A 15,318-nucleotide genomic window follows, 5' to 3' on the forward strand; every position below is an offset into this window, starting at 1 on the left:
GCTGGAAACTTGAAACCATCTTGGCCAAAACTTTATTCTTACCTTGCCAATTAGTACTCTAATCAGATACTACAGTAACAAAAAAAAGAGGCAAAAAGTTCATTCATCAATTATGCTAAAATAACATATGGTCCATCATCACACTTAAACCTTCTAAAGACAGCAATATTACAATCTAACTTCCATCATTGCTACTTTAAAGAACCTAAAAAGAGGATACATTTGTTACATTGAGTGTGTTAGCACAATCCCTCATCATCTGCTAAATGGGCAGCTAGTTAAATGGCTCGAGCTGATCTCTCCTCCCGCGTTTCATTTACAACAACAGCACATATATACAAACCCCGTCATCATGTGTCCATTGAAGCAAATCTTAATAATCATCCACGCGTCAGGTCAATCTCGGGCTGGGAATTTCTTAGTTCCGGCGGCCTTGAAATTGGAGGCCAAACACCGGTTGCTGAATTCGGATCTTGACTCAGAGTAGTAGTAGCATTTACCGGTATAGACAACTTTTCGGCAGACTCTCCCTCGCCGCCTTTAGTATTACTAGTCTCTTGTTTGCTCTTTACCTTTGGACCATATACAAAGCTGCATACAACCACCTGTAAACAAATTTTAATTATTATTTGCTTGTCGCATAAAACAGAGGAAACATATAGTACTTCTTATCTCCACGCCAAAGGTAGATAACAAGAGCAACTTCATTACCTGTACAGGGCTGGCTGCAATGAGCCTACCACCAACAGCCCCCCCGAGCACATGCCCATCAGGGCTACTAACCGAGATACTTATACCACCCGTGCGATCACGTGGGCCACCACTTTCAGAGACCAAGTACGAGCCAGACAAGCAAAGTATCTCAAAACGACCCTGCACAACATGATGAAACATATAAATCTCAGTTTAGTCAAAGCACGACATTCACCAAAAGAAAAGATTGTGGGGAATACAAAATTAAACTTTTTTTTTTTTCGAATGGTAAAGAATTAGTAATAAATTAAAAACAGAAAGCTCAGCAGGCACATACAAAATTAAACTTTAAAAATTAGTTCTTCAATTCTTGTTAGTTTTGTTCATATGGTCAACACCAACATTCTTGTTAACTTAGTTTATACGGTCAAACATCATTCCTTAAGAATTATAGGAAACTATTAGTAAGGGATAGGCATTCGAAGTCCAATAACATATGGCTTCTAGGGATTTGCACAACACATGATGTGTGAGTTAGGCATGCATCACGAGTTAGCATTCTGCCACGGACAAAAACCAGGTATTTAAGTAGAGAAGGGTAGAAGAGCATGCCATTATCTACCAAGTTTCAAACGGTGCACCAAAGTGGCCCTCGCGAATTTCTCGGTCAAAAGGGCAGCCCGGTGCACTAAGCTCTCGCTATGCGCGGGGTCCGGGGAAGGGCCGGACCACAAGGGTCTATTGTACGCAGCCCGGTGCACTAAGCTCCCGCTATGCGCGGGGTCCGGGGAAGGACCGAGAATTTCTCGGTCATCAGAACTAAAAATAAAAGACCAATTTAATTTGAAAGATTACAGTACCAAGGGTGGTCTGTCAAAAGATTGAAAGAAAAACACTTGGCTCATAGGTTTTTAATAGTTGAAGAACATAACACATCAGCTGATTTTATCTCAACAATCAAAAGTCAAAACAAGTATATTGCAGGATCGCTTTAAACGAATTATAATAATTTGTGAAGTCAAATATACAAGGGGAAGAATTATGCATAAACAAACTGAGATATTTTTAGCAAAGGAGATGAGAACAAGAAGTGTGCATTTAGGATCTCTTACAACAACAACAACAACAGCCCAGTGAAATCCCACATCTTGGGGTCTGGGGAGGGTATAATGTACGCAGACCTTACTCCTACCAAGGTAGGATGGCTGTTTCCGAGAGACCCTCGGCTCAATAGAAGCATAAAAAGGGGGTCAGATAAGGTTAAAAGATTTAAAACGATATTGCAATGAAATAATGCAAGCGACACAGTAAAACAGGATAATCAAGGAATTCAAAGCGATATGGAAAAGCAAATCACGAAAGCGGCACAGATAAAATAGAGTAATCAAAGTACAGAAAGTAGCAAATAATAACATAAATCAAAGCACAAGAAATTATAATGCGCTAATGTGCCTACTAATAAGGAAAGATAACGAGACTTATATACTAGCCTTCTACCCTAATGTGGGTCCTCCACACCTTCCTATCTAAGGTCATGTCCTCGGTAAGCTGTAACTGCGTCATGTCCTGTCTAATCACCTCTCCCCAATATTTCTTTGGCCTACCCCTACCTCTTCTGAAACCATCCATGGCTAACCTCTCACACCTCCGCACTGGGGCATCTATGTCTCTCCTCTTCACATGCCCAAACCATCTCAGTCGCATTTCCCGCATCTTGTCTTCCACCGAGGCCACTCCCACCTTATCCCGAATAGCCTCATTTCTAATCCTGTCGCTCCTAGTGTGCCCACACATCCATCTCAACATTCTCATCTCGGCAACTTTCATCTTTTGAACGTGAGAGATCTTAACTGGCCAACACTCCGCCCCATACAACATAGCCGATCTAACCACCACTCTGTAGAACTTGCCCTTCAGTTGTGGTGGCACCTTCTTGTCACATAGCACTCCTGAAGCTAGCCTCCATTTCATCCACCCTACCCCAATACGATGTGTGACATCATCGTCAATCTCCCCGCTGCCTTGCATGATAGGATCTCTTACAAGAACTGAAAACTAAACACTTAAAAAGTCTAATGACTGAAATTTACATTGTCTAGAATTTGAAACAGTTTATGAACTGGGCGACATGCTATAAACTAACTCGAGTCTTAGATTCGTATAACTATTAATTGGCAATAAAAGTGTTATATTTTAAAAGAAATGTATATTATAGCAGTCAGTGATAAATAAACAAATAAACAATCTAAATACTCTTAACTCTAAACAAGTAGTTATATTTTATTACTCCATCCGTCTCAATTGATCTAACACTGTTTGACTGTACACGGAGTTTAAGAAAGAATTTTTTTAAAAAAAAAATCGTGGTCTAAGTTTGACATTTATCGACTCAAAAACGCTCGAACTCGACAACCTCGCCGAAACCACAAGATGACATTTTCTCTCTCTAGAAAATGTGGTTCAGAGTTGGTACAAATTATGACTAATCATAAATTGGTTATGGTAATGTTCCAACCTGTTAAAGATGCGCTTGTGAATCCAATCATGATGAGAATGTTCTCCAAAGTGTCTGAAGACTTTCAACTGGGTTGGATTATGAATTTAAAAAATGAGTAAGCTGATGAAACAGCTTATTCAACCGTCTTATGAAAAATGACATAGAAAAATAGCAGCTCTCCTTTCAACAAATGGCATGCTCTCTTGTTAAGTATCTCAACCTGAGTATGCTCTACGGATATTGTCAAAACATGCTATCAATATGCTTTAGAATCCGTAAATCTAAAGACATGCTAAAAATATGATTTAAGTATATTTTTTTTAACACCTTAAAAAATATGTTTGTAAGGTTAATTGTTATTTTACTTTGTTCAACTAATTGTTAATATAAAATATATCTTAAATGTAGATTAAGAGATCCTGTTTGTGTCTAGCTACCATTTTTCCCAGCCCTTTCTTGTTCGTGTCTACCATTTAACATTATCGGTTTAATGATTATTGACCTTTTCTTTTTCATTTTCTTCATTCACTATGGCTATAGGCAGAGACTAGCATAGCAGTGAGACGGTAACGGTGCTGGCCATTACTCAAAGGGAGTTACTTGTCCATGCAGCGAGAAATATTACTCAAGAGGGGTTATCTGCCCTGCAGCTAAGGAAACTCCTGAGAGTCACCAACGAAGAGTTGAAGATGGGAAATGAATGTGCAATCTGCTTGGTGAAATCGAGAGGGAGCAGATATCACATTGACTCCCGGTTGCAATCATATTTTTCATAAGGGGTGTGTGAATACTTGGCTGTCCAAGCACTAGTTTTGCCCCATTTGCCGGAAAAAACTGGACCCGGAGCTCTTTGAAACTCCTAAGAGCAGCCTGTGATCTACATATAATTTACTATGTCCTAATTTGTACTCTTCAAATTCACCTCTATATAATCAGATGACATACTCCACTACGTAAAAGACCATGTTCCTTAGTGGGCGTTTGGCCATAGATTCCAAATATTTTTCACTTTATTTTTTTAATTTATGAATTGGAGTTGTGTTTGGTTATACTTTTTGCAAAGGAGCGAAGAGAGCACTTTATTTGGAATTTATGAAGATCGAGTTGGAAAATAGGTTTGGAGCACTTCTCCAAATTTGGAATCTAGCACTTTTCCAAATTTGGAATCTAACTCCCAGGTTGGATTTGGGACTTTTATAACCAAACACTGATTTTGAAATAAAGTGAATAATCATTCCGGAAAAAAGTAAACAATCTCATGGCCAAATTTGTCCAAATTTTGACATCAAATCAAACAGTACAGATCAAGTAGCAACTGAATGACGAAATCATATTGCACTGCTCGTGCTTAACAAGTTAAAAGAATTATTGCTATTGGGTGGATGATAAAATGAGTCACAAGAAACCCTAAACATTTCAGATGAACAAAGCTGAGTTACGAAAATAACCAGCTATTTAGGATTGTCAAGGGGCAGTCTGTAAAATGGTATTTCAAGGGGTGTTCTTCCAATATAAAATCTAATATTCTCTGTGACTGTCGAAGTAAAAGATAAACCTCTCACAATAACTTCTTTAAATTAGTATCTTAGCAAATGACTCTTAGCAGGCCTTTGGACATAGATTTGGTTAAAACTTGAAAAGTATTTTTGAAGGTTAAGTTGTGTTTGGATATGTATGTCACCTGAAGAAAAAGTAGAAATTTCGCGAGTAGGAAAAAAAATTCACTTGGAAAACTGGTCAAAAAAATTGAAAAACCAATCTTCAAAAACTAACCAAAAGATAATTTCAATGTATAACTAAACAAAGTTTCTGAAAATAATTTTTTGAAAAAAGGGGGGAAAATTCATGTCCAAATGGGCCCTTAGCAAATGACCAATACGTCGACATGATTCCGTAGCTGCTTTCATTAAGATGTTACACTTAAGCAGTTGCACAACAAATAACCTAAAATCACTCTAGCGTTTTAATCATCAACGGCCGCGTTCATGATCGCCTAATCTCCAGATTCTAATAAAAGTTCTGTAAGCTAATTATAGCACTAAACAACACCAACGAGTAATCTAAGCCCTATTCTGTTTGCAAACGAAGGGTTAAAGGTCAAGAACTTGGCTGAACTAAAGCATTTTAAAAGTTTAATACCAAGTAAATCATAAACTAATAAAAGCACTCTAACCTCATAAGTGACAGTAGAACCAGAACTTGCAGGAGGCCGTAATGTTACAGCAGAAACTGATCCATTAGCTGATAAGATACATAAAGCTCGAGGCCTCTGTTCTGCAAACGCCAATAACTTTGCCGCAACATCCTGCAGAAATTATTTTGTATAAAACCAGTAAGTAGGCATTTGGACGTAAATTTGGTCAAAACTTGAAAGGAACAAAAAAGAGTTTTTGAAGTTAAAGTTGTGTTTGGACATGCATTCACTTAAAAAATTGATGTTTGTGGGTGGCAAGAAATTTCACTTGAAAAGCTGTTTTTTTTTAATTTAAAAAATAAACTTCAAAAACTAACTGAAAAATCATTCCAATGTATAACCAGGCAATGTCTTGAAAAGAGTTTTTGAAAATAAAAAAGAAAATAAATTTCATGTCCAAACGGGCCCTAAGACAGGCTGAAGAAGTTTTGGCTCATATAAAATGTTGAGGTCGTGGTTATGCTTTTTAATATACAAATTGTCAACTGCTATCATATTTTCCAATTTCTGCTTAAGAACTCTTCCTTTGACAAACTTTTAAGGAAGAGTCCTCCCAATAATGTCAAGTGAGAATAGAGGAGCCATGAGCATAATTAGGCGTTTGGACATAAAACAGAATGTGATCTTTAAGAAAAGTAGTACATGAAGTTAAGTTAAAAAAAAAAAAAAGGTATTTGGAAATTGAAGTTGTGTTTGGGCATGCATTTAACCCGAAAAAGATTTTAAGTTTTTTGAGTGGAAATGATTTTTTCACTTGAAAAAACTCATCTTCAAATTTTTTTGGAAAAATCAATCCAATGTATAACCAAACAATGTTTTTAAAAAAGATTTTGAAAAAAAAAAAGGGGGGGGGGGGGGGGGGGGGGGGACAAACGGCCCCTAAGAAATCATACTGAGCACTTCAAGTTCTCATGCAATGTTGATCACATAGTAATATCCCACATAAATCCTCTTTCATCCATGTGCATGTTTTATTAATTTACGCTAGTATGATTTCAGATGTACAAATCAATAAAGTAAAACAGGTAACACTACTCTAACAGATTATACATGCCAAACTGTGATACTCGGACTCTTCAAAAAGATCGACGGGGGTGTGTCGGATCCTTCAAAAGTAGTGCTTTTTTTTTAAAGAATCCAACACTGGTACGACATCATTTTTGGAGAGTCCGAGCAACACAGATGCAAACTGAGGTAATACATTACCTCTCCGACACTGATGTGTATAACATGAGGGGTGAAGGCCAATCCTGCTGAAGCATTCATCCATTCACCTGCAGCAACCAATTTAATCTTCAGAACTACAACTCAATTAATGGGACAGCTTCCGAATTACCACAATTCGGAAACTTAACCCTCCGAGTCCAAGAAAATAGAAACATTTTATGATTGTATAGATTCCATAGAAAAATTGCTCTAAAAATTTATTGCATTCATCCAACTTGATTTATTGTTGATTTATATTTCTCACTTGACTTAGTCAAGCAATAATTTCGCTTTTTGCTCTAGCAATGAACTACTGGATACCAAGACTAAGACTAGGAGTCTTTCTGGAAATTGACTTAACACTTGGGACCAACCACAAATTAGTTAGTGCTAGATGGGGCAAGTACCCCATTTTCTTTTCATATGTTTTTCTTTTCTTTGCCATCCAACATCCCCAACAGAAAAGATAATTATAATCATAATAAAAAGCAAAAAGAATACCTTAAAAGTGGTGGAAAGCATCATTTAGTTAGAATTCAAAACTAAAATTTAAAATTTAAGTTTTGAAATAATACTAAAATAAATTACAAAAATAAAACGAAAAAATAAATAGTCTTTATTTGAAGGTCCGATCCGGCTGCGCCACAATTTGTACATGTAAATAAAGGCTAGCTTTTTTGTCAGATCTCTTTAAAAATTGGGGAAAGAAAAAAGACTCTACACTAATTCTTCCTATATATTCCTTTACGTTAACATTGCTAAAAGACAACACCATAGTAATTTCGGAAAAAAAGAAAGTTCTGTTAACATTGTAAAAAAAAAGTGTGTATGAGCGGAATCGCATGTGTTGTTTTGGCCTACCTGTTCTTTAAGAACTGTGATCTCAGGAAGCTGCTCGAAACAGTAGTGATATTTTGTACCTCAACATGAGATACTATTTTCATATTACTGTTTGTGTTATAATTTGGTCGATTAGTTAAACTTCAACTTGAAATAGAGAATTTGAAGTTGAAAAACATGTTTGGTACAAGTGAAAGAAGATAACAGCTTGTACCTTATAACGTGCTCAATTTTACTTCTGCAAATTAGCAGTGATTTAACTTTTTCATTAATTTTTCCATTCTTTGATGATCAAAATCATGGAAGAAAGAAGTTACTATAACAAGTTACTGCCTCCCTCGAGGTGCAGGCACTTCAGCATTCATATTTAATACTCTCTCTTCCCAGATTATGTGATGCACCTTCCTTCTAGTCTATCCTAAAAAGATTGATATTTTTCTATATTTAGAAATAATTTAACTTTAAACCTCTCATTTATCCTTAATGAGATGATCTATAGCCACACAAATATCTATGACTTATTTGAAGGCCCGTTTGGCTTAGCTTAAAAAAAGCAGCTTATAAGCTGATGCCCAAAAAAATCCCAATTTATTATTTTGAGCTTATTTTAAGCATAAAATGGCCAATAAGCTGGCCAGCCAAACACTCAAAAAAGCTGAAACAGCTTATACTTATAAGCTAAGCCAAACGGGCTCTTAGACTACAAGTTTCAAATGTCTTTCTTTCTTAAATTTCATGTCCAGTTAAACAGTGCTCAAGGATCTGACAAAAGGTCGGGTTGAGTCTCCTATCATTAATTCCCTTCCCCTTCTCCCTTTGGGATACAAGTTTCAAATGTCTTTCTTTCTTAAATTTCATGTCCAGTTAAACAGTGCTCAAGGATCTGACAAAAGGTCGGGTTGAGTCTCCTATCATTAATTCCCTTCCCCTTCTCCCTTTGGGACCGTGGGGTATAAATTAAAGAAAGAAAAGAAAAACATCCATCAAAGAAAATGGGGTACTTGCCCCTAGGCCTGTGCACGAATCGGTTCGGTTCGGTTTTGGCCATCATCGAGTTGAAATTTCGAATTTCGACTTTCTAAAATTCTCAACCAAACTCGATCCATTCTAGGTTCAATTTGATTCGTTTTTTATTATTTCGGTTCGGTTACACAAATCGATTTGTTCGGTTTATTCGAAAGTTTAACAAGCAACTATTTCATTTCAGTTTTAGAGTAAACATAACAAAAAATAATGAGATCCTAAACTTGCAGCCTTATAACCAAGACATTAACCAAGAAAAACCGATAAACTTGCAAGCATAATAGCATATAAATAGCAAAACAAGAGTTTGACAACTTGTGCAAGCATACAAATCCGCCAACACCACATTACATATACCAAATTAGTCATATTAATCACTAGTGGCATATAAATTCGGTTTGTTCGGATCGGTTCGGTTGATAATTGAAGCAAACCGTATCCGAACCGTTAAACCGTAATATTTTACAATTGCATTTGTAAATCGAAATCGAATTGTATTATCCAAATTAAATTATCCGAATTGTTTCGAATCAGTTCGGAAATTCGAATTGAACCGATTTGTGCACAGGCCTACTTGCCCCATCTAGCACTAACTTATTTGTGGTTGTAAACAATTGGTCTCAAGTGTTAAGTCAATTTCCAGACAGACTCTTAGAGCATGTTTGGATGGGCTTATAACTCATGGATTATAAGCATAAGTCGTAAGTTAGGAATCCTAACTTATGGCTTTTGGCTTATGTTTGGCTTAAAAACAAGTGCTTAAAAGTACTTTTTTTTAATCTTAGCCAAATACTACAAAAGTGCTTAAAAGCTATTTTGGCTTAAAAGCACCTAGAATAAGCCAATCCAAACAGGCTCTTAGACTTAAGTTTTGGTTAGTGCAAAAAGAGAAACTATTGCTTGACTAAATCAAGCGAGATATGTAAATCAACAATAAAGACATGTTGTGTCAAATTGGATGAATGCAATAAATTTTTAGTGCAATTTTTATATGGAATCTATACAATCATAAAAGGTCAAGACGTGTCAAACTGCCACTCAACCTCCCCAACAGAAAAGATAACCTTTTCAAAAGAAGGGTACAAGTGGTGGAAGTCAAAAAGCATTAAGACCTTATAAGTGGCGGAAAGCATCTTTTCAAGTGCCACCATCCCGAGAAGTATAACAAAAGAAATTTGTTTTTTGCCGGGACGTTACATGTTACCATAGGTGTAAACCTGAGTTTGGATTCCTCCTAAGATTATATTCTCTTCTTTCATTGTGAACAAGATTCAGGCCGTGAACCCTGATTCTCAATGGCAGAGGCACCATAAAATACAAATTAGACACAATACCTCATAAAAATTAGGTCATAATGAAGAACATAAATATAACATATGAGAACATAACTATAATATATGAGTCTATCTCTATCATCTCATTCACAATGCAAATGTAAAAGTTATATATCATCTTATAATGTAGTATAGACTAAGTATAACATAGAGTTCAAAACTCCTCACTACCCGTAAATACTGAGGAGGTAGTGAGAATGTTAGCAATAACCAAGACAGTCTTTCAGATAATAATGCTCTACTGGCCAACAACCCGAAAAAAAATAATCACCTAAGATAACTAGAGATAAAACAACACATCCGCTATGTTGCTCAGCTCTCCAAAAATGTTGCGACGCCCATGTTGTATCCTCCAAAAATGCACTTATTTTGGAGGATAAGACATGCACCGGTTGCCGGTTGGCATTTTTTAAGAGTCCGAGCAACATAGCTCATCATTTTACACTAACAACAACTACTACGCCTCAGTCCCAAATAAGCTGGGGTCAGCTATATGAATTTCCACTTCTTTATTAAGCTCATTTCATATCATCATTCTACACCACATTAACAAAACGTCATAATCCACTAAGTTCAAAAAAGAACTTACAACAACTGCACCTCAGTCTCAAACAAGTTGGGGTGGGCTATATGACTACCCACTTCTTTATTTAAGCTCATTTCATACCACCAATTTACACCAAATTAACAAAATGTCATAATCCACTAAGTTAAACTGAGAAACTGAACTTACCAAGTGGAGCAAATTGTTGCTTCCATCTACTTCCAGGAGGTCGGCCTTTGGCCGCTTTGGCCCCGGATTTATTGACTGCCTGATGTTTTTTCTCATTTTGCCTTTGCTTATTATTTAATAATCATATTTTATCCTTTACCCTACCTTTTCTTATAATAACTCTACCCGTACCTACTTTTCCTTATAACATTGTACGTTTATCATTCAAATTGTTAATGTATAGTATTATGTAACGACGGAAAACAATACAATCTATCTAAACATTATACTAACAAAACAATACAGTACAATGGGATACGATACATTATGACACATTATGACACGATATGTAACAACCACCCAAACAAGTTGTAAGTTCAACTGAGAAAATTTACCAAGTGGAGCTAATTGTTGCTTCCATCCACTTCCAGGAGGTCGGCCCTTGGCCCGTTTTGGGCCCGGAGTAATCGAACCACTTGAAGGAGTACCAGAGGCCAAAGGTGAAAGTCCTAATGACATTTTGGACCCATCAGGACCATATTTCCTTGGTCTGCCTCTCTTCTTTTTCACTGGATCACCACTAGGTGAAACACTAGATGCCACACTCATATTAATTCCATGAGGAAAATGAGGTGATGGGTTCTCAACAACTTGGTATGTATTAGAACTCAAAGTACCACCTCCCCCTACATTGTAAACAGGTGGGGTGGGTACCCCTGGGGGTGCCCCAGACCCACCACCAACACCAGAACTAGACCCACTAATCCCTCTGTTGAGATAATAAGCAGCAGAACCAGATAGCACCATCCCTTCCCTTCCATCCATGCATTTACTCACTAAAACTCTCAGAACCAAAAATAAACTGATTTTTTTTTTTTTTTGCTTCTATACACAAAAAGATTGGAACTTTAAAATAAATTAGTAAAAATCTTACAAGGGGTTAAGTGGGGTTTTCAAGAATTGAAGGATTTAGCTAAAAATCAACAAAAAGATTGAAACTTTAACATAAATTAGTACAAACTTGACAAGGGGTTAAGTTGAGTTTTCAAGAACAAGACTAAGCTAAAAAATTAGAGAAAGATTGGAACTTTAACATAAATTAGTAAAATCTTGACAAGAGGTTTAGTGGGGTTTTCAAGAAATGGAGGACAAAACTAAAAACACAAAAAAATTGAAACTTTGACATAAATTTAGTGCAAACTTAACAAGGGCTTAAGTGGGGTTTTCAAGAATAGAGGATTAAGCCTAAAAACAAGAAAAAAAGGGAAATGTTGGAGTTTCCAGTGAAGAAAAAGAACCACAAACAAGTTAGAAAAAAACAGTGTAAAATGCTAAAGATTGAATCTTTAACTCAAATTAGTTAAAAAAAAAAAATTGACAAGGCTTAGTGGGGTTCTCAAGAAATGGAGGAAAAGGCTAAAAAAGGAAATGTTGGAGTTTTCAGTGAAGAAAGAAACACAAACAAGGAAGTTGAACCAAAAGAACTACTAAAAAAGATCACATATTAAAGCTCAAGCTGAAAAAATGTCTAAAATTTAAAACTCTATAATACCACCCAAGTTGTAAGTTTGTGTTTAAAAAGTTGACATACAGTTTTTCAACACAGCAGAGATGAAAAAAAAAAAAAGAATGAAACCCTAGATTTGAAGTGAGTTTTGGGAAAGAGAAGGAGGGTAAAGACAAAAGTGTAATGAAATACTAGAAAAAATTTGAGCCCTTTTGAATTAAAGTAAAGAGAGTAGAGACTAGACACAGACACCTTTCTTATTAGACTTAGAATAATAATAAAATAATGGGTTTTTAGGGGAGGGTTGAATAGAAGTCAGTGATGGAGTAAGTTTGTTTATGACTTGAGGGGTTATTTGGAGGCCATTGGTGGACAGTTGGCTAAGTTGGGTGCACCTAAGTATTAACATGTCTTTGTCAAGATTGACACTATTATTAGTGCTGCAAATTTCTGGGAGGAGAGAGAAAGGAAAGAAGACAATTTCTTTTTCTCTTTTTGTGATTTAGATGTCCTTGTTTTCATATGGTTTTCGATATGTTGGGTTCTATTTGACTTTTTATCTTATTTTTCTCTTTTATTTTCCTCTCTTGAGTCGAGGGTCTTTCGAAAACAGTCACCCTACCTTTCAAGGTGGGGGTTAGGTCTGCGTACACTCTACCCTCCCCAAACCCCACATGATAAAATTATACTGGGCTTGTTATTGTTGTTGTTGTCGTCGTCGTGGCATCTCTTTGTGATCCATTTGTACTTTAATGAATTTATTTGGGACCTGGGTTAACTTGCTTTTGAAAGTTTGGATATAAGGATTTGACTAAAGAGACACAGTAGAGAGACAGGAGGAAGAGTCAAAACTTATTTGAAAACAACAAAGATTCAAATTAGGTGGAAATTTTATCAGGTATTATAGCAACTCTACAAATGCATTATATAAATTTTTGGTTTAATAGTTTCACAACCTCTTAATCTTAAGAATAAATTTCATTTAGACACTCAAACTATGGCAGTTTAGCTTTTTTCAATTGAACACCAAACACATGATAAAGTGTTCTTATTAAACACCTTCGATTCAAAATTTTAGAAAAACGTTTGCATGTATTTCAAGTGCCTCGTATAGATGAGTTAATCACTTAGGTCTCATTTGTTTTCAATATTCTGAATGCACATTTGAATATTAAGATGTGCATTAGATTTAGATGTCTGAACCTCAATACACATTTGAATATTAAGATGTTGTATTAAAATCTGAATACTAGATAATTAAGATTGTTTGTTTTCTCAACATCTAAATTTATAAAACTTGTCTTTATATAAAAATTTATAAATCTTCAATACAAAATTAATTTGATACTATATCGCTAAATATAAAAAGTTAATGACAATTGGAGTCTTGGGGGTGACAAATAGCTAGCGATGGACGTTCTGGGTGCCAATTATGAATGTGTTGGGTGATGGTGGTGGTTTTGTGTAGTAGCTAGTGGTAATGGTAGCTGACAGTAATGATTCACAATGATTGTTGATCATGGTAGTTGGTGGTGACAACTAATAATTGTGGTCGACAGTGATAATTAATGATGGTTGTGAATGATGACGGTGGTTAGTGATATAATGGTGACTAGTTATGGTGATTGTCGTTAGCGATTGGTGACTGTAATGGTGGTTGGTAGTGATGATTGTAAATGGTGGCCAATGTGGTGACAGCTGACTTACGTGATTGGTGGTGATGGTGATTATAGGTAGTAAGTGATAGTAGTTGATAATGGTGAGCGGTGGCGGCGACAGTTACCGGTGAAAATGGATGGAGTAGTGATGAACTACATGTCATTATTGGTAGAAACCTTTGAATAAACATCTTAGTGATATTATGTCACGCCCCGAATCTGAAGAGGCATGACCGGCACCTGGTGCCGTACTTAGCCTGAGCAAACCACTCTGTAACGGTGACTCTAGAGGGGTAACCGTCAACTTAGGCCGACGAGGCCTACCTGCAAACTGCGAATTGCCCTTCTTTTGGGGTGGTCTTTAAATTTTGCCCCTCATATTTGTAATCTTTAAATTTTGCCCTTCGGCTAAAACCCATGGGTTCCAGGTTCGAACTCTCACTCAGTCAAATTTAAAAAAAAATCTCAAGGCAGAGTTTAAATTTCGCTATGCCCCCACCGGCAGAATTTTAGTTATGTTTAATCAAAAGTCTGCCGATGGGGCAGACTTTGCCTTGAGGCATATATTTATTTTTATTTTTTAACTTTTCAAGGTAAACTTTTAGTTATGCCTTAACTAAAAGTGTGTCCCATAAGACATAACTAAAAGTATGCCCCATAAGGCGGAACTTTTCCTTAAGGAATAACTAAAGTTATGCCGAACCCGGAATAACTAAAGTTATGCCAGACCCGGCATAACTATAAGTTCCGCCTTATAAGGCAAAGTTTATGCCTTAAGGAAAAGTTCCGCCTTAGGGGCATACTTTTAGTTATGCCTTAACTAAAAGTCTGCCCCATAAGGCATAACTAAAAGTATGCCCCATAAGGCGGAACTTTTCATTAAGGCATAACTAAAAGCTTGCCTTATAAGGCAAAGTCTATGTCTTAAGGAAAAGGACATACTTTTAATTATGCCTTAACTAAAAGTCTGCCCCATAAGGCATAACTAGGAAAAGACTTTTAGTTAAGGCTTGACTAAAAGTCTGCCCATAAGTATGCCGGACCCGGCATACTTATGCCAAGTTTGCCCATAAGGCATGAGTATGCCGGGTTCGGCATAACTTTGGTTATTCCTTAACAAGTGTATGCCGGATTCGACATACACGCGACCCAAACCTTGCCTTGCGATTTTTTTTTATTTATGCTTGAGCGAGGGTTCGAACCCAGACCCTTGATTTCTGCGCGAAGCTCAGGGTTGCAACGCGAAGGGAAAAGATTGAAGACCAGCAATATGGGGGGCAAAATTTAAAGACCACCCCAAAAAAAAAATGAACAGATAATACCAACCAAGGCCGACAAGCCCGTATCCTGAATCATCTGTAAGTAACAACTATCATACCTGAAGGGTGCACACACCCAAAACATATATACATAACTAGGCAAGCTGACGAGGCCGCCATAAATGTCTACAACCAATCAGTACCAAAATGAACATGTACAAGGACCGTCAAGGCCGTTACACTGACATACATATCGTACATGAATACGTCTACAAGCCTCTAAAGAGTAATGACTGTACTATTGCCGGGACAGGGCCCCGACCTACCCATTATCTGTATAAACACAAAACACCAGACTGGGTAACTCCGTATGACATGGAGCTTACCACTCTAGC

The 15,318-nt window shown here is 36.7% G+C and overlaps 1 protein-coding gene across 1 annotated transcript; it reads right to left on the reverse strand.

The window, feature by feature from the left end:
• Positions 1-87: 87 nt before the first annotated feature.
• Positions 88-12,346, reverse strand: LOC132609897 (AT-hook motif nuclear-localized protein 5-like). Its single transcript, XM_060324092.1, has 5 exons — positions 10,895-12,346; positions 6,591-6,658; positions 5,364-5,495; positions 712-873; positions 88-605 (listed from the first exon to the last, which is right to left on the reverse strand). The coding sequence occupies exons 1-5, from the start codon at positions 11,322-11,324 to the stop codon at positions 381-383; spliced, it is 1,017 nt and encodes a 338-aa protein (XP_060180075.1). The 5' UTR covers positions 11,325-12,346; the 3' UTR covers positions 88-380.
• Between the last annotated feature and the right edge of the window lie 2,972 nt (positions 12,347-15,318).

The sequence above is a fragment of the Lycium barbarum genome, chromosome 9, assembly GCF_019175385.1.
Source record: "Lycium barbarum isolate Lr01 chromosome 9, ASM1917538v2, whole genome shotgun sequence".
Lineage (NCBI taxonomy): Eukaryota > Viridiplantae > Streptophyta > Magnoliopsida > Solanales > Solanaceae > Lycium > Lycium barbarum.

Coding starts and splice junctions, on each gene's coding strand:
- LOC132609897 (XM_060324092.1), bottom strand. CDS start 11,324: ATGGATGGAAGGGAAGGGATGGTGCTATCTGGTTCTGCTGCTTATTAT. Junction 874..5,363: donor GTTCTACTGTCACTTATGAG/GTTAGAGTGCTT, acceptor CATGTTGTGCAG/GGTCGTTTTGAGATACTTTG. Junction 606..711: donor TTGCAGCCAGCCCTGTACAG/GTAATGAAGTTG, acceptor ATTTGTTTACAG/GTGGTTGTATGCAGCTTTGT.